The sequence below is a fragment of the Pelmatolapia mariae genome, linkage group LG6 (assembly GCF_036321145.2).
Source record: "Pelmatolapia mariae isolate MD_Pm_ZW linkage group LG6, Pm_UMD_F_2, whole genome shotgun sequence".
In the NCBI taxonomy this organism is placed as follows: Eukaryota; Metazoa; Chordata; class Actinopteri; order Cichliformes; family Cichlidae; genus Pelmatolapia; species Pelmatolapia mariae.
Genome location: NC_086232.1, coordinates 23,574,453 through 23,600,408, shown reverse-complemented (window position 1 = coordinate 23,600,408; position 25,956 = coordinate 23,574,453). Strand labels below are relative to the sequence as shown.

Here is a 25,956-nt window from a genome sequence, read left to right as displayed (position 1 = left end):
CCACTAGTGTTCAAAGTGGACCATCCGGTCTTTCTTTTTTTGGTCTCTTGCATGGTTAAAGAGCTTGGACAGCCAGCATTGTATTGCCATCTCAGAAGTCTCATGAAGAAGGCACACCCCCTACCTCAAAGAGGTCCCAGCAGATGGCTGCCCCTTCCTGAATCTGGTCTTCCTGCATGTTTCTTCCTGTTAAAAGGGAGTTTTTCCCTTCCCACTGTCACCAAGTGCTTGCTCACAGGGGGTCTGATTGTTGAAGTTTTCTCTGTATTGTTGTAGGGGTGGTGAAGAGAAAGCTGAGTGTAAAAGCGTAGCTCTCAATTTACTGTTTAGTCTACTTTCCTACCCTCACCTATGGTCACGATCTTTGGTTAGTGACCAAAAGAACGAGATCACAGATACAAGCGGTGGAAATGAGCTTTCTCCGAAGGGTGGCTGGCCTCTCCCTTAGAGACAGGGTGAAGAGTTCAGCCATCTAGGAGGGGCTCGGAGAAGAGCCGCTGCTCCTCCACATAGAAAGGAACCAGTTGAGATGGTTCAGTCATCTTACCAGGATGCCTCCTGGGTGTCTCCTGGGTGAGGTGTTCCGGGTGTGTCCCGCTGGGAGGAGGCCCCGGGGCAGACCCAAGACACTCTGGAGAGATTATATCTCTCAGCTGGCCTGGGAACACCTTAGTGTTCCCCGGAAAGGCTGAAGGAGGTGGCTGGAGAAAGGGAGGTCTGCGCTTCTCTGCTTAGGCTGCTGCCCCAAACCTGGCCCTGGATAAGCAGAAGAAAATGGATGGATGGATGGTATTGTAGGGTTTTTACCTTATGATATAAAGCATCTTGATGACTGTTGTTGTGATTTGCTGCTATATGAATAAAATTGAATTGAATTTATCTGAATTTAGCTGAGCTGAATTGAATTGAATTGAATTGCACAGTCATTCACTCAGTCACTCATTCAGCCGTGCTGGTTATGGTGTGTTGGCTTTGCCTGACTGTGCAAAACCAGGCTGATGGAGAGCAGACACACACTCCTGTGTAAATACATAAATAAATTAAATAAATAAATAAATAAATTTGACTCTGACTGTCATTCACTGCATCATTCAAAAGCAGGAACCTGCAGTGTGTGTTACTGTACCATAGTGGAATATTTATTTAGCCCCAATTCTTTTAAACAACACATATTTTAAAACTGCAAAATATTAAATATATAATAATATATAAATACTGGAGTTATGGCACATCTGGCCAAATAGGACTACCTGGAAGGGGGATTTGAGTTTTGCATGTATTGCTATGTTTGCTATGGGTGATTGTATTCTTAAAAAGGCTCCAGTTATAGTTAAGTTCCTAATTATAATTGTTTATAATTATTCTATAAACCTTACATTGGCAGAAATAATAAATGCTCTATCTAGCTTCAGAGTATAAGTAAACACAGCGAATCCTGAATTTCTTTTTTTCTTTACTTTCACAACTCGCAGTCTTTATATGATATATAAAGCCACTTTCAGCTGCTCCCTGACTACAAATGACTACAAATGCAAACAACTTATTCAAGACAAGCTAGTGACAGCATCACAAACTGGCATCTCCCATTTCCCAGAAAGTCCCCTCCTAAAAAAACAGCAAACTTTTATTGGTGACCTCATTCTGGAGAAGTAGGCATACTGTAAACAAAAACAGCAGCCAAGAAAGCCATTTCAGTTTTTTACTTTATGAGGGGAAGTCCTAAACTATCCAAATAAAGGACTTAAAGAAGGAATTGTAATCTCCACAGACACCTTTATGAAACTGTTACTTCTAATTGTGACCGTATGGTAGTTACTCGACACTCCTTCTAAAAAACAGCCTTTCTCTACTAAAGCTGATGTTGTTTACAGTTAGGAATGTGAATTTCAAACATCCTGTTTGGGCAGTACCTTTTTCATCTAAAGACAGACAAAAAAACAAGATACAACTTTTTATCTTGATGCTCGATGGCCCAGGTAAAGATATCACAGAAAGTTGACTCTGTTCACTTGTGTTCTGCGTTTTCAGTGGGAGAAACGTTTCATCACTCACCCAAGTGAGCTCTTCAGTCACTAAAGAAGACTGAAGAAGAGGCTGTAGAAGTGAATGACTGACGAAATGTTTCTCCCACTGAAAAAACAATGTCCAGATGAAAAGAACCAACTTTCTGGGATACAACTTTTTAAGTAAAGGCAGACTATTCCAGTGGTTCTAAAATTACCCAGGGGTTCCTGAACCACAGCTAGTGGGTCTGCATAACATCTATTCATCGATTTTCTTCCACTTGTCCATCACGAGGGCGCCATTCATTCCAGCTAACATAGGGCACGAGGCAGGGTATACCCTGGGCAGGTCGACAACCGTTCATGCTCACAATCATACCTAAGTACAATTTAGAATTGACAATTAATACTGTAGAAGGATCCCAAAACAACTAACGAGAGAAGCCATACAAGCATGGGGTAAACATGCAAAATCCACACAGAAAGGTCTCAGCCAGGTAGTGAATCCAAACCCAAGACGTTCTTTCAGTGAGGCAATACAGTTAGGTTCCCCCCTTTCAGGGAGGAATGGATCAGGCCCCGCGCTCTGCACAGCTCTGTTTTGAAGTCGGAACTTTCAGCCAGATTACCTGTCAAATTGGTGTTAGTATTATGAGACAGCGGAGAGGTCTTGTAAATTTCTCTCCCCTTAAAAAAGTCACTGGCCACCAAAAATTTTGGATCTCAAAAACAAACTTTATGGATCAAAGCCTGGTAAGGTGGTGATGACAGCTGGATTTGATCTGTACACTCTGGCTCAAACACATGTCTCATAAGCGTAGAAGCATCCGCACCTCAGCATATTCTAACACCTCTGTAACCTTAAAGTAGCACACAGAAAGATGAATTCTTACATATACACAAGCTTATACGGTTCTGCAAACACACGGTCATGAGGACTTGTTAAAGTTTGCCAGATTTATAAAATAAAAGTAACTCTGTCTGTTCTTGAATCATGTTTATTTAAACAAGATACAGACAAGTGATAGAATTACATTTAATTGGCTCATCTTGGAAGACATTTTGAAATGTAAGCAATTTATCAACGCTTGGTAAAAAGCACCAACCTTGCAGGATTCCTTACACAATCCCAAACTGGACAGTGTCTGCAAAGTGAGAAACTGAATATTTATCCTGAGGTCTTGTTGTTCATGAGGAATTACTCTGCATGCTGGACCAGACCCCGTGCAGTCCAAGTTAGTGACGTACTACACCCTCCCACCCAGAATTCTGCTGAACATATGCAGCACTGGCATTAATTCATCCAGCTGAGAACCAGAAAAAACGTGTTGTCCTTGGACACTGTTGCCACAGCAGCATCAGCAGGAAATACTTCAGGCCAAGAGTCAGAAAATGAGGGGCCAGGAGTCGTTTCATCATATGATGAGCGAGACCTCTGAGCAGCTATGTTTCCGCTCCGTGTTCGTTTGTGTTTCAGTTCCAAGCGAAACCTCCCTGCATCTGCACTGGCGCTCTTACATCCACTTGAAACTGCTATTCGTGTGTTCTGCAGGATCTGAATTAGCTTGCTTTTATTATATGCTGATTTATACTGAGAAGGAAAATTTGCCTGTGTCTTCATATGGACTTCAGAGTTACTAAAATCTCTTTGTGCGTGAAATTTTACTTCCCAGGAATGTTGCATTTGTCATTTAAGAAAGACTACTCCTACTCGGTTACTTTTCCTTACAGTCTCCCACCCAGTGTGTTTATTGCAAAATCAGAAGCAAAGCATTTCTTCATCATGATATTGTGTGCGTTCAGTCCACTTGGAAGTCGTGTCTTCAAACCTTCACATTAAAACCTTTTGGGTAATACATTAAACTATGTTATTGTGAACTTGGGCATATTGTAAGCTGTTTGGTTATCAGTGACAAGATTTTTAATAAACAGCAAGTTCAAAGAACACAAAAAAGTTCAAAGAAAACAAAAATATGACTCACAAATGGGCAGGTTTTCAGGACTACGAAACAAAACACCTCAGACTCTACTGAACTACACCTTGCCCTTACTTGGACTAAATTAGCGTGCCTCTGGGATGCTAATTTAGTCCAAGGGTTAGGGTAAGGGTTTGGCTAACCCAGTACAGTGTACAGTGATTCAATCTGAGTAGTCATGAGCTAGAAGGTCTACAAACACCCTATCCTCACATTTAAGCTGAGACCAAAATTCAAGCGCTGGAGTACTCAAACAGAAGGACTGCAGGTGTTTGCCTGTAATTAATCAGGTAAATACAAGTTGATGGTCTTAATGGGCTGACCTTTGCATTTCCTTAATATGTTACATACATATGTTAACATGCTGCTTGATTCAGAGCACAAAAGTGAGCCAAATTACCGAGCCGAGCGAGATTGTGAGGTCCATTCGCCAGCTGCACAGTTACTCCCTCCCTTCCCCGTCAGAGTGAAACTGTGCGCTCACGACGTGCAGTGGGATAAGTAAACGTTTCAAGTGCTATACAAGCTCACTCATTTTTGTACAAAGCACAGCTTTAATTAGTCAATCACTTATTTTTATCACCTGAACATTAACTACATTTGGAGGCTAAATACCAACCACAGACGTGGCACACTTACCAGACCGGAAACACATCTGCATAATCTTCATTTTATCCTTCACTAAGCCTTAGCACTCATTTTAAAGATATAAATTTTGTACAACTAAGAAGCACGCGTTATTTGCTCCTATTAAGCTACTTCCAACCCACTATTAATCACGACCACAAACAGCAGTTACATCTTTACTCCAGCAAACGGCGCCAAATTCCACACAAGCCGCTGGCGTGCAAGCCGATGTGCTGCATTCAGGCACAATGCGGCAAATATATCAAAATTTTTAAGGAATTTTTTTTGTTATTTGTTATTTAGCATTCGTTAGTTTTACTAGATCAACGTGTTGCTGATAATATTTTATAAGGTCCGGGGTTCCCAGCTTGATCCAAGTGTTCCTGGATAAGTAGTCAGAGGTCTTTCAGGAAAGTGTGCTTCGTGAGTCATGATTCATGGCTGTGAATGATTGGTCAAGGGGCCAATGGGGAAAAAAATAGGAATTGAAAATTGAGTCTTGGACAAGTTCAAGTGTAGTGACTCGTCGACAAAAATGTCGTGCAAAAGCTCAAAAGCGTCAAGGACAAGTTTTCATCCGATTGCCCTTGCTGCATTGCCATCTCCGTATTTGGAGTATTTCCGCTAGCCCGTAAACGTCGCATATGAAAAGTTGTTCTTCCGTGTTTACCTGTAAGTGGAAGGGCGTAAGTGGGTGTTAGCCAAAGGAAGGGAAATTGTGCAAACAAATTCGTGAATTTGCTTCATTGAGGTGGTTAGAGTGAATTAGTGTTTAAAGAGAATTGGAGATGAGCCGAATGAGCTAAGAAATTTAATAACGTTTAGGCACTTAAAAGTTTTTTCTGTTGAAGTTGTGTGATCGTAGTTCGACGATGGGGTGTTGCGGGAGCACAGAGGTAAGTTAAGCTAAACCTAAGGGCGCTATGGCCGCTTGTAGTTTGAAAAGCCGAACAGCAAAGCTCGTTTACAGCTCGTGCGCAGCGTTAACGTCACTCTTTCAGCAGCAGAAGCAGCTCTTTGTTTTTGTTACTTCGTCTGGTACCAACGAAGTCGCTAGTTTGCAGATTTTTGGGAGGGCAGTGAGGCAGGTACTTCTGGGCGCTCTCCACAGAAACGGAATTTAAGAATAACTGTTATTTATGCCTTGGCAGAGTAAACGTGAATGGAAACCGCTGGAGGAGCACAGCTGCACGGATATCCCATGGCTCATCATATTTACACTCTTTTGCATTGGCATGGTAAGTCTTTAGGTGAATGAGAGCATAGGCGTGTGGCTGATTCTCCTGATATTTTAGCCACACGCCAATGCTACCTTTGAGAAAGTTGTGATGTCTCCTTGTTTTTTTTTAATCTAAATCTATTTTATGAGGTGTTGATCACACTTCGCGGTCCTTTATGGAGCCTGCTGTGTAGCTGTGTAATTGTACTTCTCCAATACTTAACAGGTCAGCAGCAACTCATCTAAAAGCAACCTCAGTAAGAAACTTAATGAGTGCAGGGTTCATTGCAGGTCTTCTGCATTTAACGACTGAGTGCATTATCTCATGTCCCTTCTTTGTTGTGCTGGCCAGTTAGTGAGTTAGACAGCAGTGAAGTTGCTGCCTTTCATTAAATAGCTACTAACCTTTGCAGTAACAGCACTGCTGTATATCCAGTTTGCCAAAAACAGTTTTTGTGAGCTTGAGATTCAGTAATATGATGATGGCTTTTGAGGCTGAGGTTTGTGGTGTTGTTGAACTGTGCCGTAAGAGGGATTTTTAACATTTAATAAACACTCACTGGTATAACTTTTGTGGCTATGTTGTTCAGATCTGAATATGTAAAAAACTCTGTTGTAAATTTAGAACATTTTCAAAAAGTTGAATCAGCATTCTTCAATAAAAAACATAAAGTTTTGCCATCATTAGCATTTATTACAGATTAGATTAGTTTTATTTAATGTGGGAGTACCATTAATAAATTCTATACTAATCTTATGATGATATCATCTTTGATCCGTGTCACCTGCAGGCATGTATTTGTGGCTATCCTATTGCCACCGGAGGTGCCGCCAGACTTGTTTTTGGATATGACAGCTATGGCAATACCTGTGGTAAGAATAACACCAAAATTGAGGGAGTTCCTCTTAGTGGCCGGGACATGACGGAAAACAAGTGAGTCTGATTGGTTACATATGACTTTGCATGTGGCATAGGTTTAGAGTGTTTTTACACTGTACTCATCATTTTCAGCTATGCAGACCCTTTGTTGCAACAGTCTAATGCTTAAGCTCTTTGCATTCCTTGATGAATAGTGTAGTTTATTAGCATACCTTCTTTTTGTATAATTCGCCCAAAGAAAGTCTTAGTTAATGAGATTTTTTTTAAATCACGATTTGTCTTTGAAGTCTTTGATTATATTTCTCATTTTGGGGTGTAGCTTTCCATCAGCATGCAGCCTGTGGGCCAAGTTTTACTGAAACAATGGGTCATGCTTTATTGATGGGCTGATTGCCCATGGAGGCTTTGAATAAAAGGCGTTTCTGCTACAAAGAAGGATCTGTCTGACAGGGTAGCAAATGTCACCATCTTTCATTTTCTCACCAGACAGAGAACTCCCAACTGGCATAGTAATAACCAAACATGATATACAGATGAGGACAAAATTACTAGCCTGCCTCAAGATTTTCCAAGTCCCTGTTATTTAAACAGACCAAGGGATTTTCAACATAGCGTTTCTAAACATACTAGTTTTATTTAGAATGCATTAATGATCTGTATTTGCACACAATAACACAGTTATGCCAGGAAAAAAACAAAAATGACCACGGTCAATATTTAGTCCTCCATCTATTTATTGAAGTATAGCACAAACTATTGCTGTGCAATGATGTGCTTTAACTTTATAAAGCGCAAACTTGTAAACTCAAATTCTAAGAGAAAATCATGATTTATGCACAGTACACAACCTAACCAAGGATTTGAGCTGGCACTTGAGAAAATATGCTAAAAACAAATAAAATCAATTTAGACTGTAGAAGAAGAATTGATACTAAAGGAGCAGGAGATGGATATACAGAGTTATCACAGTTTTTCCAAGTGTAAAGAACTGGAGTGAAAAGGATCATCAAGAAATTGAGAGAGAGCCACACAGTACTGAACAAACCTGGCAAAGGTAAGAAAACAAAAGCTTTCAAAGACTCTGGAAAGAAAACCAATGAGAGCTGTGTCTAAAGACCCCAGAACAACTGCCAAGACACTGAATGACTTGGCCAAGTTGGGAATCATAGCCTCAAAGAAGACAATCTCCAGAACTCTGGCCTGCAAGGCTGCAGACCAAGAAAAACGTCTGCAGAAGAGACGCCTTTAAGCCAGATTGAAGCACATTAAAGACAACCCGGTGAAAGATTATGCATACTAGAAGTGCGTCCTTTGGTCAGATGAGATGAAACTAGAGTTCTTTGGTTATAAAAACTCTGCTTATGTTTGGAGAAAGGAGGAAGAGGCATTAAACCCAAATGCTGTGGAATACTTTAAGTGCGTCTGGAATGGGACTCTCGTCAAACTGGAATGAGTCCCGAGGAAAGAAGGATATGTGAAGATTTTGAAAGAAAACCCCAAGCGTTAAACGGCAAAACTGGGTCTGGTTTGTTGCTGTGTCTTTCAGCACAACAACAACCCAAAACGTACGTTGCTCCTGATGAAGAACTACCTCCAGACGAAAGTGAAAGTTATGGACTAGCCTGTACAAAGCTCTGACTTTAATCCCATTCTTGTTACTTCCGGCGCCGCTCCGAGCTGGCAGCCAGTATCAGCAGCTCCAACCTGACCAAGTCCTTTTTTCTCTTTAATAGTTGTTTCTTTGTTGTTCTTGTGTTTTTTGTTTTTGTTTTTCTATTGTGGACTGCTGTCCCCCACAATGGAGCTAAGAATTCTATGGACAATCGTGTTTCTTATAACATTTTTTACGGCGTCTGTGTCCGGAGAGCGCGTGGAGGTCCGACCTCCCATTGTTTACAGCAGGGATCAGCTGTTAGCCCTCGGAGCCTCCGCTGCCCTGCCTACTGCCAAGCAAGCCAACATCCCCCGCGAGGTGAGGAGGAAGAGACGCGGTACTCGGGCCGGGATCGGGCGTCGCAGTAAAGTTAGGAGGTACTGGCCAGCGATTCCATCTATTATTATGGGGAATGTGAGATCTCTCCCCAATAAAGTAGACGAACTGGCGGCTCTTACCCGACATCAGAGGAGCTACAGGGAGTGCAGCCTGATGTGCTTCACAGAGTCGTGGCTAACTGCGCTAACTCCGGACTCACACGTAAACATGGATGGTTTTCATCTGATCCGGGCCGACAGAACAACGGAGAGTGGTAAGAAGAGAGGAGGGGGTCTGGCTGTGTTTGTGAACGATAGATGGTGTAACTCTGGGCATTTATCTATCAAAGAGACGCTATGCTGTAAGGACATTGAGCTGAGAGCGGTTAGCATGAGACCGTACTATGTACCGCGAGAGTTTACACACGTTATTGTGATAGCTGTGCATGTTCCGCCCTCTGCTGACGCTGCAGCAGCCTGTGAGGTCCTGCACACTGTAATCAGCAGACTCCAAACACAGCACCCTCAGGCCCTTTTCCTGATCTCTGGGGACTTTAATCACATCTCCCTGTCCTCCACTCTCCCCACCTTCACCCAGTACGTCACCTGCCACACCAGAGACAATAAAACATTGGACTTATTGTATGCCAACACCAAGGAGGCATACAGTTCATCACCTCTCCCTCCCCTGGGGGGCTCAGATCACAACCTGGTTCATCTCCAGCCTGTGTATAAACCTCTAGTACACAGAGAACCAGTTGTGAAACGCACAGTAAGGAAATGGTCGGCAGAGACTGAAGAGGCCCTGAGGGACTGTTTCCGTTCTACTGTGTGGGACAACCTCTGCAGCCCCCTGGAGGATGACCTCAACAGCATCACAGACTGCATTACTGATTACATGAACTTCTGTGTGGACAACACCGTACCCATTATAAAGGTACAATGTTTTTCTAACAACTAGCCATGGATGAAATTAAGGCTCTCCTCAAGGAGAAGAAGAGAGTCTTTAGATCTGGAGACAAACAGGAGCTGAGAGTTGTCCAGAAGAAGCTGAAATGGAAGATAAGGCAAGGGAAGGAAAACTACAGGAGGAAGATGGAAGAGCAGCTGCAACAGGACATCAGAGGGGTTTGGAACAGCCTGAAGACAATCTCAGGACAAAAACCAACCCCCCAGGCTGCAGGAGACTTGGGGTGGGTGAATGACCTAAATAAATATTTTAATAGGTTTGATCAACCACCCACCCCTCCCCCAGCATCGTCCCCCCTGCTGCAATCTCCTTCATCTTCAGGGGCTGCCTGTCCTTCATCTCAGGACTTCACACCTCTCAGCTTCACACCTCCCAGCTCCCAGTCATTACACCCACCCCCGGCTTCTGTGGACTCCAACATACACCCCCCTCCCCCAAAATCCACTCTTTCTATCTCAGCACTTCAAGTGAGGAACGAGCTTCGCAAGATCAAGGTGCGGAAGGCTGCAGGTCCAGATGGCATCAGCTCCAGGCTCCTGAGGTGCTGCGCAGATGAACTGTGTGGCATCTTAGGATATCTGTTCAACCTGAGCCTGTCACTGGGGAAGGTACCACAGCTGTGGAAGACATCCTGTGTGGTACTGGTACCAAAGACCTCCCATCCCAAGGACCTCAGCAGCTACAGGCCGGTAGCCCTGACATCACATCTGACGAAGACCCTCGAGAGGTTGGTTCTAAACCATCTGCGCCCCCTGGTGAGGTCTTCATTGGATCCGCTGCAGTTTGCTTACCAGCCTGGCATCGGGGTGGAGGACGCCATCATCTACCTCCTGCACCGAGCTCTGACTCACCTTGAGAAGCCTTGAAGCACTGTGAGGATCATGTTCTTTGATTTCTCCAGTGCTTTTAACACCATCCAGCCACGACTTCTGAGAGACAAGCTGGAGCTGTCGGGAGTGGACCACCACATGTCCCAGTGGATACTGGACTACCTCATAGAACGCCCACAGTATGTGAGGACACAGGACTGTGTTTCTGATATGCTGGTCTGCTGTACGGGGGCCCCACAGGGAACTGTGCTGGCACCGTTCCTCTTCACCTTCTACACTGCAGACTCTCCATCAACTCCCCACGCTGCCAGCTACAGAAGTTCTCTGACGACTCTGCCATAGTCGGTCTCATCACAGGTGAGGACGACTCAGAGTACAGACAGTGGACTCTGGACTTTGTAGACTGGTGTCAGCAGAACCACCTGCTGATCAATGCCGGGAAAACCAAGGAGTTGGTGGTGGACTTCCGGAGACGCAGACCCACCACACTGACACCGGTGAACATCCAGGGAGTGGACATTGAGATAGTGGACTCTTATAGGTACCTGGGTGTTCACCTGAATAATAAACTGGACTGGAGCCACAACACTGATGCTCTGTACAGGAAGGGTCAGAGCAGACTCTACCTGCTGAGGCGGTTGAGGTCATTTGGAGTACAGGGAGCGCTTTTAAAGACCTTCTATGACTCTGTGGTGGCATCCGTCATTTTTTACAGCGTTGTATGTTGTTTATCGGCAGCTGAGAGGAAGAGGTTGGATTAACTCATCAGGAAGGCCAGAGTGACCCAGCCCCAGGCCGAGAGGCCGAGGGCACCCCACCCCCGAAGGGGCCCGAGCGAGCCCCAGGCTCCAGGCCCCGACAAGCAGCCACCAGGAGTGAGCCGGTGGGTACCTGGACGCCCATCCCCGGATACAAAGAACCACCAATGCACCGATGTCTGAGGGCGTCTGCCACTGGCAGGGGGAGTGGTGGGGTTAGATAGGCCTCCATACCATGGAGGGCCTGAGATGTCCCTAGAGAGGTGGCGTCTGATACCCAACCTGACATATAGACAAAAACAAACAGGCACACACAGTTACAGACATCCATTCCCACCCTCATGCTCTCATATGCAATTACTCAGCACTCACCCAACGTGGAGACAGACATTAATAGACATTGTACACACAATCACACTCCCCAAGCGTACTCTATACCCCAGGTCTAGGTACCCTTGCCCCTGGAGGGGGAAACTGCACCCAGACCCAGGTAGTGTTACCCTTTTCCCTGGGGTGGAGAGAAGCAGACCGCCCCGACTCCGCAGCAGCAGGGAGGCCCCACATTCCAAACCCCAATCGGATGGCCAACTCCTCCTCCCAGCCCTCCTGCCCCAACAGGCAACAGAGAACGGGGGTGTGTGAAGACTCCACACTTCCCTCCGCCCGCTCATATGTAGTGTTGATGCATGTGTGTTCTAAGGTGCATTTAAAACCCAGTGGGGCATGGAGCTTCCTGCCAGAGAGCAGCAGGTAAGCGCATAGCCCCTCCTGATAGCCCTCAATGTATATGTGTATTTAAAATTGAGAGGTGGGCAACGACGCCAGGGGTGAGGTTGTACACCCTGATGGTCTTTTGGATTCCGTGTAGCGTGCCCACCCCCAAGATCCTATATGTATGTGTTATGAGAGTATGAGTAATGTGAATGTCTGAGTTGTGGGATAAAATTGAGGCAGAGGCAGCCAGAAGGGGACAGAGGGGGGGGATGCCTCCCCTGCACCCTGGTGACACACCTTTACCCCAAGGCCCTGCATGTGTGGGTGATTGTGGTGGAGCGGGAAGAGGGAGGCAGCTGGAGATGGGGAGGGAAGGAAGGGAGGGGCAAGTGGCCCCTCCCTGGGGCCAGCTCCCCCGCTGACCCCAGTAGGCACCCTCACACTCTGCAACCCACCAGGGAAAGGGGGCCCAGGCCCATCCGGACCGGGGCCCAGTTCAGCAGTGCCGCCCGGCCCCACAGAGCCCGGGGCAGCCCACCCGACCCCACCACAGAGAAAACTGCACCCACCCCGTCATCCACTTATCTTCCAGACTACACAAGACAATAGACACCCAGGCTGAGTTCTTCCTCCACCTCTCCTATATCTCTCCCCACCTGCAGAGTCAGTTCCTGGGGAGAGGAGACCTCCTGCAAGATGTAACAGCCTCCCCCACCAGTAACCATTGTCCTTAATGTAAATATGTAAGAAAAATTGTGTATGTTTCTGTTCTGTGTCCTGGGTACTGTTTGTTGTATATGTGTCTTTCTGGCTGCTGTTACAACCAAATTTCCCCTTGTGGGACAATTAAAGGATTATTCTATTCTATTCTATTCCAAATCAGTGGAATGAACTGAAGTCCTACCTCCATCAAATCTGGAGGGATTGAAAGATTTGCCAAAGAAGAATGGGCTGCGATTGCTCAGGAGACGTGTGAGAGTGTTGAAAACTATGACAAGCATCTGCAGGAAAGGACACACAACCGACTATTAGCATCTATTAGCATTTTGACTCTTAGTTAGTTACTTTCTTAGTTAGTTAGTTAGTTTCATTTTTGTGAAATAATTCTGTTCCTATGTGTAAAGCAAAATAATTTAAACATCTAAAATGAAAGTAGGATGTTCAAAAAAGTAGTTTAAAAATTGATTGCTCTGTTGAACAGCTCCTGGGAAATGTTTTAAAAATGAAAATTTCATAGTGGGGCTAATAATTCTGTCCTCATCTTAACAGATAGATATTTTTTTGTTATTTTGAAGTAAAGGGCAGGAAGTATTTGGTATCAAATGGGCAATAAATCAAATTTTTCTTCCTTTTTTAGGTTTGTTTTCTTTCTCGATCCTTGCAACCTTGACTTAATAAACAGGAAGATCAAGTCCATTGCTTTGTGTGTTTCCAAGTGTCCATCTACTGAGCTGACGACATACTCTGAGTTAAAGCAGTTTGCGTTGAATAATGGTGAGAAAATGCAGAAGTGCAAGTATTTTACACAAAAGATTGCTCAGCAACATCCTTATAATTGTATGTTGAAGCATTTTGCCAAGTTGAACATGTGATATATTTTTTTCTTTCTGTTAGGCTCGAATCTGTGCTCCTATGATCTTACTCCTACAAGATACACAAGCTATTCATCAGAAAGATCAACCAAGTGTCCAAAGCTGCCTGTTCCACCAAGGTTATCTATCTATCTGTCTATCTATCTATCTATATATCTATATATAGTTCTTTCATTAGTTTTAAATTAAGTAATTAATTGTCCTGTACTCTTATTAGCTTAAATACATTCCAGGACCAACAGAAAATGGTTTTCCACAATCTATCATTTATTTCTTGGAGACCTAGTCACTAGAAATGAATAAAAATCTGTGTTCTGTGTCTTTTTGCTCTTTGCAGTAAATCTGTCCTGCTTTTCCGGCGCTGTATTCCTACGGATATCAGCTGCTACACTCAGTTCGCCAAAGCTTTTATGACATTTGTCAGCGACAACACTGTGTTGCAGCGTGTCATCTCTGGGGTGATGGCCAGCAAAGAGATCATCATAGGACTTTGCATTCTGGCTTTAGGTATAACTCCAGCTTGCAGTATGAGATTTGCTTTTATGATTTCTGCTGCCCCTCTGCACAGCTCGAATTTCTCACGAGGATTCAGTAGGAAGGAAACCATTGGAAGGGAAGCTATTTTTGTCCTGAAAAAACAGGAAATGTTTGAGTGGTTACAGTCGTCGTATCCACTCAAGTTCTGCCCGCAAGCTTTAATTTAAGGTCTGCTTTAACTCATCCCTATGAGACAGAGCTGATCTCATGTCAGCTTCAGACGTCTTTCATCTCAGTTATTTGATCTGCCTCGTTCTGGGGTTTTGGTTTTCAGTGCTACAGGACAGACTTTTTCATGTGATTCAGAGCAACTTTCTCTACAATAATAATGATGATAATAATAATAATAATAATTCCTGACAAATAGCCCTCAAATAGTTTTGTAACAGTTGGACAAATATGTGAAACTTACAGATTTAAAAGAACAACAGATACAGAAGGAAAAACAGTGGTATGCAATAGTATGTAGAGTGGATGTAGCCACATTGCTAAGGCTGTGATTAACATTTGAGTCTTAAGCCAAGCCTAATTTCTTTATATTTTGCTTCCAGACCTCCTTGTATTTTTTAAGTGATCTTGAGCAGTGGTTCTCCAGGCTTTCTGGAGGTTTTTTTTTCAAAGCTTTTCTTTGGACATTGGCTGCTTTTTCCCCACATTTTCACTCCAGCTCTTGTACCTGACCATTTTCAGTAATATTTTCTTTTGCTGAGCTGCTTAAAACTGACCTACGAATCATTCCAGTGCAAAAACAGCACCTAACTCAAGGGATTTCCAGTGTTGTGTCTACACATACAAAACCAGTTTTCTAACTGTAGCTTTAAAACCACTGACCTTCTGACTTGTGGATGACCCTGTCTGTCCCATGAGCCACAGGTGCACCGATCAGCTTGTTGCAGAAATACGCAATTTGTTCCTGTTTCTTTAGTTGAATCAAAGAAAAATGCCAAATATAACAAAGTCTGACAGATATAAAATAGTATAGAAAGAAAAGGGAGCAAAAAGCAGCCAACATTCAAAGGAACAGCTTTGAATATCCTCTAATAACCAACTATCACAGTGCTCCTTATTCCTCTATAGCCAGTAGCTCATTCACGTTACTCTCCGAAACCTATGTTTATGTTGTTTTACATTTAGTTTAACTTTCAGTTTGGTTTGTGTTTTAAAATTACTAGTTTTCATTAGTTAGGTTAAATAGCTTTTTTTAAAATTATGTCATGTCTTTTTTCAGAAGAGATAAAATACAAAATGTTTTTGTTCAACCTAATTTTCTCATGCTTGGTTTATGGTTTATAACATGGAGGGAAAAAAATATTTTTGATATGCCATGTGTCTGAACCGTGACCAGCAATATCCCAAACGACTCAAAAAAAAAGTTTCTTGTATTATAAAACTATACATGCTGCATTTCCGTGTTAGTTAGGCTGCAGATATTTAGGCATTTCTCTTGTTAACATTGTTTTCTGTACTCACGTGACGTCGTCTGTTATTTCTCTGATGCAGTTCTCTCTTTGATCATGATGGTCGTCATTCGTTACATCTCCCAAGTGCTGGTGTGGATTCTCACAGTTCTGGTGATCATCGGCTCCACAGGTAACATCTTTTAATCCGACGCTCCGAGTCACAGCAACAGAACATTATAGTTTATCTGCTTTTAAAAAAAAAAAGCAACATTTATGTGGGTATGATCTTTTACAGGTGGGACGGGCGTTCTGTGGTGGTTCTACGTAGACCACAGAAAGGCTCTCAACAGTAACGCCACGTCAGTGTTTGGAAAAGAAGTGGCATCGGATAATGTTAAGGCTTTGCTTTTCTATGCCATTGGAGCTACTATTTTCACGGTATGTACACATACGTGGATGCTTTGCTATATACTTACAGTTTAAGAAATGCAGTGATTCAGAAGAATTAAAATATATACATGTAGCATATTGTAACATGTTTCTGCTGGTATTAGAGAGAAAAATATCATAATTATCATCAAACTGAACACCTCCACTGAACTTGTGAAATGCTTCAGGTTGTTCTCCTGCTGGTGATGTTCTTCATGAGGAAGCGTGTGGCTCTCACCATCTCCCTGTTCCATGTGGCGGGTAAGGTGTTCATCCATCTTCCCCTGCTGGTCCTGCAGCCTTTCTGGACTTTCCTTTGCCTCATACTCTTCTGGATCTACTGGATTGGTGTGCTTCTCTTCCTCGGGACAACAGGTTAGAAGAAAGGCCTATCGGGGACCACAGTTTTACATGTTGTTTTTTTACACTTTGTCTGTTCGTCATTATTGAGAATTGTGTATTGCTTCAGTTTGTGTATTGACATTGCAATGCGCCAGTTTTTTTCTAGCGTCAGATGAGTTCAAGCAAGCGGAATATTAATTGTCGCTTTGTGACATTTTGTCTTTGTTTTGTGGCATGACTGCACTCCCACATTCGGAGTCTTGTGCCAGTCTCGTGATGTGGGAGAACGGACGAAGAAAGAACCACTTCTTCCTTCTCCTCATTCTCTTTTTCATAGCTGGTTTTGAAATAGTATTTAAATGAAAGGTCAGCACAAGAGCAGCAATTCAGTTGATTTCAGTTTGCACAATTTAAAAGTACACACACAAGACAAATAACATACTGTGAAGGAGTAATAAAATAATCCAGTGGATTTATCTGAAAGCCTTTTGTACTCCTAGTAATGTCAAACTAGGAGTACAAAAGTTTTGTGAATGATCCTCAGTAAGTGTACATTAATAAAGGAGCATTAGTTGGTACACATGGGTTCATAGCTGTCCAGCAGAAATGAGACACATCTCTATGAATGATGTTTTAAAAGTGGTTACAAAGTATTAAATGGCATTTTAAATACTGCTTGTAACTTTTAAGTGGAATGTGTTTTTAATAAATCAGAGGGAAACAGTTTTATAATTTAGGACTCCTAAATCTTCTAGAAAATGGAGCTCTGGAAGTAAGGAATTTAGGGAAAGAATGATGTGACACTTGACAAGCAAGTAAGAACGTAGCTGTGCGGTAAAATGGTGAAGTCTTGAATTGTTTATTTGTTTTATTTGGCAATTACCAAAATCATTGCTTATGTTTCTGTTGGGGATAATCCACCAATAGGCTCAAGCTCTTTAATCAAAATTCAGTTCTTAATGCTAAAATCTAATTCCTGTGGTTGTAATTGCAGCTGCTCAGTGGCTTTGTGTCTTTTACAGTAAAGTAGGCTGTTACATTCATGACATCACTGTGTGGCTTTCATTTCTGTTGTAGTTACTAGCATTTTTATCATTGAATCAAACCTGCATCTTATCAGATAAACTCCAGTGATTGGCTGGCAGCCAAATGAATGAAAAAACTACAACATTCCTATTGAAGCAACTGAAAGTCATGCTGGGTTTTTGTTTTTGTTTTCCCCTCGTAGGAACACCAGTAAAAAACAACTCTACAGGTGTGGTTGGGTATGAAATGCAAGGGCCTCTTCAGTTCCTGGTGTGGTATCACGTTGTGGGTCTCATCTGGATCAGTGAGTTCATTCTTGCCTTCCAGCAGATGACTATTGCTGGAGCTGTGGTCACCTACTATTTCACAAGGTACAAAAGAAGTAACAGACAGCAGTTTGGATTTGATCTCACCAGATGCTTAACACTGCATTTGCTGATTGTAACGTTCTTCTGTATTTGTTTAACTTAAGGAACAAGTCCCAGATGCCAGCAACTCCTATCATTTCCTCTATGGCACGTACTATCCGCTACCACCTGGGTACTTTGGCCAAAGGCTCCTTCATCATCACGCTTGTTAAGATCCCTCGTCTAATCTTGACATACATCCACAGTCAGCTCAAAGGAAAGGTGAGTTTTAAAAGTCATGTTTAAAGCTCTTAAATTATATTATAATACATATTCTAAAACTTTTCAAACATCTTTGTACATGGATTGCATTTTGTTTTTGTCTGTTTTTTAATAGGAAAATGCCTGTGCCCGTTGCATGGTGAAAGCCTGTGTCTGCTGTCTGTGGTGCCTTGAGAAGTGTTTAGCATACTTGAATCAAGTAAGAACTCACATTTTAATGAACTGTATGTTGTGTGTAGATTATCCCAAGTATTTACAGTGTGCATTTCAATGTCAAATGATTTCAGAACGCTTACACAGCCACAGCCATCAACAGCACAAGTTTTTGCACCTCAGCTCGTGAAGCTTTCCTTATCCTGGTGGAGAACGCGCTCAGAGTAGCCGCCATTAACACTGTCGGCGACTTTGTCCTCTTCTTGGGAAAGGTACCAAATGTGTCAAATAACTAAGTTTGAAAGCTGACGTTATCAACACATGTCAACATGTCTGTGTTTTAATAACTTGTTTGCTCTGCCCCCACGTTGCGTAGACGTACTTTTTTGGCCCACATTGATACTTGTGGAGGTGTGTGTTTTCTAATCAGCTGTGTGTCTTCATTCTCAGATTCTTATCGTCTCCTGCACAGCTTTTGCCGGCGTTCTGGCTCTGAACTACCAGAGGGACTACACGGTGTGGGTGCTGCCTCTTCTCATCGTCTGTGTCTTTGCCTTCCTGGTGGCCCATTGCTTCCTTTCTGTGTTTGAAAATGTGGTCGATGTCCTATTTCTGTGCTTCGCTGTGGACACAAAGTATAATGACGGCAGCCCTGGGCGAGAGTACTTCATGGACAAGGCGTTAATGGTGAGATGAGGGATTGTCCTTTATCTGAGGTCCTTTTTTATTTTATTTGAGAATATGAAGTAACAGAAGACTGGAGACATTCTGTGCTCATGTCAAAATAGGCAGGAGGTTAAGGTGTATAGCAAACCGTTGCAATTGCTCTGTCTCTCTAAAACAGACAGGTAGCCAATCATGCTTATATTCACACCTACGACCAATTTAGACCCACCAGTTAAACCAACATGTTTGTCTTTGGACTGTGGGATGAAGCTGGAGCGTCCAGAGAGAACCAAGGCATGGGGAGAACATTGCAATCCACAAAATAACTTTTCTAAAAAAGAAAAAAAGAAGCTTTTAATGTCTCTTTGATTGATATTGGCAGTTCAGATACTGTTTGCCCAAAACACTTAACAACCCCCCAAACAAAACTGGCCTTCTACTCCTGGACTCCATGGAAAGACATTTCTCCTGCCAATTAATCCCTCTAACCCTACATGGTGTTTTTTAAAAATTACTATATTGTTTTACTTGAATATGTGAATAAGATGAAAAACTTCTAATTACTAATATTGATTTCTTAGACATTTTCTTTTAAATTTATAACTTTTTGGCTTTGAGTCGCAGTGTTTGCTCAAATGTTTTCTCATTTGCTTTTTAACCTTGCAAGAAGATTAATTTGAACTAAGAGTTAAATCATTTTTGTATAACTCTTTGTTCCCCTTTTCAGGAATTTGTTGAAAACAGTAAAAAAATGGGTTGGAAAAAGCCAGATGATGGAGGTGGTCGTGAGATGAAGCCCATGGTGAGCTGAAAAATTGTTTACAATCCTGGAAAGAAAGATCCAACACTTTTTTTGTAAGCTGAATAAATCTTTTTCTATAAAACAAATAAATAAGCTAACCACTGCTGTAGGTTTGGGTTTTGCATGCCAGATGATGTAAAAGTGGATTGTTTTTGTTTGCTTTTCTTGCAGGCACGTGGGACTTTAGCTTGATACTGTGTCAAACATCTAAAACCACATCTCCAATTTTTAACTCAGAGGTTGCCAGCGTCACACTGCAGGGACATCCACTAGATAGGATAACAACTGACTTTGTACAGAAGTTTTACATAGTTTTGCAAAAGATGTTTCTTAATGTTTATTTTTCAAAAATATTGTATGAAAATGTAAAGTTTGCCTCTAATGTAACATGTTTATTTGGGTTTATGTTTTTGTTATTAATAATAGGATGGCTTTTTTCCCTCACATATGTGGGTTTCCCTTGTGGAATTTTAACTAATATGATGGTTTAACGTGTTTGATAAAAACAGCTACCATTTGGATGTTTGAGTGTACCTTTTAAAACTGGTGGCTAACTATGTTACAATGCATAAACTGTTCATGATGTTTGTGACTTATTACATTTTAATAAATAACAAAATAACACAATAACAAAATAACACAACAGAGTTTTATTTATCTATTTTATGTGTGTATTTATTTATTTGTTTGTTTTTTTGTTGACCACATCTGTACAACCACAGGACTAAATCAAATGTTGATCAGCTCTTCAGCCACAATCACTTGCAGGCAGCCTTTGTGATTGTCAGCTTAATTAGTCAGTTCAAGTGAAGAGAAGTAACAAATGAAGATGATCAATTTTAAACTTGTCCTTTAGAGGAAAGCTCATTTGTTGTGGTTGTAAATGAGTGTTATCAATAGATGGCATCATGGGAAACATTTAGGAAATAGCACTTAAAAATGCTCATAGATACCGGGAGCTGTCACAGTAAGTCCAAATTCTGTACTATGGAATAGTTAGCATCGATCTGTGTATAAAAAATCTTGTCAGACTATCACATTCATGTTCCCAGATCTTGAACACTCCTGGTGTTTGCTGTTCATGTACAAGAATGTTCCAGACAGACAAAAAAGGTGACAAGTTCCTTCAAGTGTTAAATAAGTGATCTTATTTTTATTAATCTTATATTTGAGCTTTAAAAGAAAACACAAATTATACAGTTTTACTCATTTACCTTCTGTTCTCAACACTTGCAGTTCCAACAATTAAAGAGTATTCTATAAAACAGCAAAACGCTAACAAAGGGGTATATCTGGGCCAAACAATCTAACTTTTAAAGTTTCTAACTTTCATCACCAGAGGGCAGCAAATTTCTTAAAATGATTGCATCTCAGTTGTAAATACAGTGTAAGACGCTACCATAACTCTCCTAATATAGGAAAATTACACTGCTGAGAAAAATTCTTGAACTACCCCTTATTTTTTCATATTTTAAAAGGAAAATGTAAATTAGGTGCAGCAATTTATTGAAACAAATATGCAAATATACACAGAAATACAGTATATGAGGGAAAAATGGTTTGTACAGTTCTAAAAAAAAATTGAACGCCAGTATTCGTATGATTGTTCTTTAACATAGCCTTTAACTCTCAGGCAAGCTTCTTGTCATTTCTTCTCATGTCTTCAGGAATAGTTCTCCAGGTTTCTTGATGGATTCTTCTTAGGATGTTGGATGCATCTTGCTCTGTTCTTTGTCAAAACGATCTCATGCTGTCAGGCCAGTCCATGACAGATAGTGGTCCACTGTGAGCTTTTCTTCTATTTTTTTAACAGTGTGTTGGGGATTGTGGTGTTGAAAATGAAGCCATTGCCAATCCAGATGGTATTAAAGTGTGGATCAAACCCTGACTATTCTTTTCTGCGTTCATAAATCAGTGGATTTTGACAAAATAGTATACACTCACTGTTTCACCTCTGTCATGACTTTGTCTCTACATACGGAATCAAATCAGTCATCAATCAAATCAAGTTTGGATTGATCACTCCATAAGACTTGTTTAATTTTGCACACCTGAGCCTTTTCTCCTTGTTTCCCTTCATAAGATCAGCTTCTTGACAGCCACCCTTCCACTGAGACCAACCAAGCAGATGGATCAACTGAAGGGTCAGATGCATCTGACCTGATACATCAGGTCCTGTGTCAGGTCTTTGGTGTCAGCCCCCACTTTCTTAAGGACATGACTTTCAGATACTGTTCGTCTGCTCTAGGTATTTGTTTTCAGGCCTGCTGCTTCTTTGGCCTCCACTTGTCCAGTTTCCTAATTTTTTATGATGACACTGCGTACCATACAGAGATATGACATGTTTTCATCACTGGTTGATACCTTGTGTTAGGAGCCTTTTTTTGCTTGAATGATTTATTGGTTAGTGTTAGGTGTCCTCAGATCCACTTAGAGAAAAAAAAGATTAATATTTTGATTTCTCATAACCTGATAAAATATTTAGTAACTTTAAATTAAACATATTTAATTTGTTACTAATCTGTAACTAATCATGTGTCACTATTTATTGTATTTTGTATTACAATTTATGTATTTCTGCATGTTCAAATATCAAAATGTAGTTTAAAATGAGTAGCCAATTAGATTTTTTTTACCTCAGATTTTTAACTTCGTAGGTAAATTATGACACTTTGTTGATTAGAAATATTTGTGATCACCATGGAAGCAGACTATCCTGCCACAAATCTGCTTATTAGTCTCCTCAGTCTATTGATGTATAGATTACATCTCCTCCAATTGAGTGCTGAACAGCCAAGAATCAAACCACTAAGCGGTTAGAAGTTATTGATGGGAAAGCTCTTTCTGCGCATCGCTGTCCACCTCTATAAAATGCAGGAATCCAGAGGAAAACAGTTCGATGCACGGTGGTGAGTCACACTGAAGTGATTTCTGTATAGAGCCATTCCCAGAAGCCTTTTGTTGCAGGATAGAAAAAAGCCTGGATAGATTTTCTTCTTATTATTGATGTTTCTGGTTTGGAATTATCGAATAATTGTCATTCTGTTCATTGATCCAAATCAGTCGCTTTTCACTTGATCTAAGAAGATAGGTTTTACTGATACGAAGACATGATGACTGATATGATTTACACGCATTATTTTTTGGTGTTTTTCACTTTTACTCACCATGAATAAAAAGGTGCTTACAGTAAAGAAACTGCAGTGCTCCCAGTATTGACTGCAGTATTGAGTGCAAGAAATAATTACTTGCCTCTTGATGTTGATTCAAAACCTAAAGTCAATGGTTTATAATCATTAAACTTGTATTGCTCCTCTCTGATGTGGACATTGTTATTTTCACTGACTCAGGCACAGTAACGTGACCCTGCTGTGTATATATGTGTGTGTGTGTGTGTGTGTGTGTGTGTGTATGTGTGTACGGGTTCGTACTATCCTGGTGGGGACCAAAATCTGACTTTTACTATCCTGGTGGGGACTTTCTGCACCGTGGGGACCAAAATCCAGGTCCCCTCGGGGTTGAAAGCAATTTTCACACTCAAAATGCGGTTTTACTGTCAGGGTTACAATTAGGTTATGGTTAGGTTTAGGGTAAGGGTTAGGGTTAGGCATTCATTTTTAATGGTTAGGGTTAGGGTAAGGGGCTAGGGAAAGCATTATGTCAATGGGATGTCCCCATGAGGATAGCAAACCAGACATGTGTGTGTGTGTGTGTGTGTGTGTGTGTGTGTGTGTGTGTGTGTCTTCCAGAGTATGTGATGAACAACAGTGATTTAACCATTAAGCTGAGCTATACTGCCTCCTCAGCAGCTTGCCCTGAAAGCTCAACTCAGGTATTTCCAGTTTATCCCATTTCATATGCAAACAAAGAAGAGTACCCTACAGTACCACTGTAGACATGAACACAGAGTAGGACTATTAAAAAAACATAAACAGCGCAAAAGATCATAACCATCATTGACATATCACACTTAACTACCTTATTATTTATTTGAATTTATTCATATATGTAGTTTTATGCGGCAGCTTTACATAATTTCTATGAACCAAAAGCCCTGGTTTCAGACTGCTCTCTCAGTTTCAGAGCATTTTTTCCACTCTTGGCTCTGTGTGATGTCAGTGAGAGGCAATGCCTTATATGTTTACCTAAAATAAACACTTGTTACAAGGTGAGGCCAATCAGAACAAAGTTAGAAGGGAGGGGAGGGGCTATGGAGCAAACTGCGAATCATGCAATATGGAGATGAACACAATGTCCCCTTCAAAATTTATCCCATTTGAGTTTCTAACTTGGAAAAAGAGGTAACTTTAGATCCTGGAGGTGTGATTTCATTCAAGCTGCTGAAAGACTGTAAAATAAAGCAAGCCCTGCAAATCATTCATTTACAGCAATAAAGAGAACTCATTCCTTAGTCTAAGAAATTTACAGGATTTTGCAACTTGCTCAACTGATGGGTTAAAAGACCTCCACATAACCTAAAATGGTTGTAAAATTGAAATATAACCAATATAACCCTGATGGGTGATTATAATTTACACAATAACAATAGCTCATCACAAGTGTGGAAGCGGAAAAAAAATGTTACAGAGTATTACTTATCCAAGAAACCCGATTTCCAAAAATCAAAAGTGCTTCCTGCAATTTGAGGCTTTTCCCATCAGCTCTCAGTCATCCTGTCTCCCCACACACAGGCAGTCCACTTTTTATTGTTGGACCTTCTCCAACCACAGACTCTAGTGTAAGGAAGTGAACCACAGAGATGGTATCTCTCTGCATTTCTATGGTCAGCACATAAAAGCAAGGAGAGTGTGTGAAAATGAACATCTGGAGCTGCTGACAGGCCCTGTGCCAACACACACACACACACACACACACACACACACACACACACACACACACACACACACACACACACACACACACACACACACACACACACACACACACACACACTATTACCCATCGTAAGTTGCTCTGGCCTGTGTACACTGAGCTGCATTGAATAAAACATAGACAATTATTCTCAGCGCACAACCAGTGAAACTAACTTTTACAGATCAATAGTTTCCTATTTCAGTTCCATTTATTCTACACAGTCCTCTCTACATGTTTATTTGTTTTATGTCCTGCATGTATGCATGTGTACATAATGTGGGTGTGATGTGACTCATGAAACATTCACCTGTTTCTCTGCTACATAATGCAGTAATGCATTGTGTGTGTCACTCTTGACAGCTGTTGGCTCTCTCTCATGTCCTGGATAAACACTTTATGGCACATGTTGTGTCCTTTTATTGTTTATGACATCATCCAAAAGTAGCTGTGCTGCTTAAAATGTGGAGAAATAATGAACTGGTGAATGAATGCGATGTGTTTTTTATCACACATACGAGGGAGGATTAAAGCTACTGGGGGGACAAAAAACAATTTGGTTCAGGCTTTTTTTTTCATAACTCTGAGAAAAGTCGTAGCTCGCCGTAGTCGTAGCTTACCGAGAAAAAATAATTCTGCGGCACAATTCTGAATTTAATGTCAGAATTCTGAGAAAAAAGACCAAATTCTCCAAAAAAATCATTGAGCATAATCTCCCCTTTAAAAACATGAACCCTCTCGATCGATAGATAACCATTTCCACAAAAGGGTGAACATAGTCTGCATCAATACTTAGGTAGGCGGTACGTGTTAAAGTAAAGGACCCAAGGTTCCTTTGCAGATCATTGCCCAAGGCATCACACTGCCTCTGCTGACTAGCCTTCTTCCCATAGTGCATCCTGATACCAAGTGTTCACCAGGTAAATTATGTTACAATGAACGTTATTCATCAGACCAGGCCACCTTCCATTGATCCGTGGTCCAGTTTTGATACTGACAAGCCCATTGTCTGTGCTTTTAGTGGTACACACGAGTCAGCATGGGCACCCTGATCAATGTACATATATGTGTGTGTGTGTGTGTGTGAAGCGCAGCCAGTATTTTGTATTAAATGGGTAACGAATCTCTTTTTTTCTGCTTTTTAACTTTGTTTTCTTTCTAGATCCTTACAACCTTGACTAAATAAACAGGAAGACCAACTTCAGTGTGTTAAGTGTTCCCTAGTGTCCATGTACTGAGCTGAAGTCATACAGTAATTTAAAAGCAGTTTTGCTCTGAATAATGATGAGGAAAAACGCAGAAGTGGAAGTATTTTGCAGAAAAGATTGCTCACTAGACAACTGGGTGTTTCACTTGACTTGCGCTAACATCACACAAGCCTCAGCAACATCTTTCTTTTCCTAAATTTAAGAACAGAAATGGGGAACAGAAACATTGTTAGAAATAATGAAGATATGGTGTGTTCTTTCAGTTTGAAAATGCCCTTGTCCACTGGAAGAAAATGAGGGCCATGACTGTTTTTTCAGAATTTTTTACTTTTTTTTGTTTTTGTTTTTTTTT

General features: G+C 41.5%; 1 protein-coding gene across 2 annotated transcripts; it reads left to right on the top strand.

Moving 5' to 3' along the window:
- Positions 1-5,276: 5,276 nt before the first annotated feature.
- On the top strand, positions 5,277-21,983 carry LOC134629176 (choline transporter-like protein 1). 2 transcript variants are annotated; one of them, XM_063476241.1, is made up of 16 exons: positions 5,277-5,502; positions 5,758-5,844; positions 6,617-6,759; positions 13,306-13,442; positions 13,563-13,659; positions 13,878-14,047; positions 15,578-15,667; positions 15,773-15,915; positions 16,095-16,281; positions 17,477-17,645; positions 17,747-17,903; positions 18,019-18,102; positions 18,191-18,328; positions 18,507-18,743; positions 19,450-19,524; positions 19,696-21,983. In XM_063476241.1, the coding sequence occupies exons 1-16, from the start codon at positions 5,479-5,481 to the stop codon at positions 19,714-19,716; spliced, it is 1,959 nt and encodes a 652-aa protein (XP_063332311.1). In that variant the 5' UTR covers positions 5,277-5,478; the 3' UTR covers positions 19,717-21,983. The 2 variants fall into 2 exon arrangements, with proteins under 2 accessions (XP_063332311.1, XP_063332312.1); XM_063476242.1 differs by having other exon boundaries at positions 19,450-19,577; positions 19,696-21,979.
- The last annotated feature ends 3,973 nt before the right edge of the window (positions 21,984-25,956 follow it).

Bases quoted from the DNA above. Each gene is read 5' to 3' on its own strand.
- LOC134629176 (XM_063476241.1), top strand. From the start codon at position 5,479: ATGGGGTGTTGCGGGAGCACAGAG. The intron at 13,660-13,877 runs GTTATCTATCTA...TGCTCTTTGCAG, and splicing joins AAGCTGCCTGTTCCACCAAG to TAAATCTGTCCTGCTTTTCC. The intron at 18,329-18,506 runs GTACCAAATGTG...CTTCATTCTCAG, and splicing joins TTGTCCTCTTCTTGGGAAAG to ATTCTTATCGTCTCCTGCAC.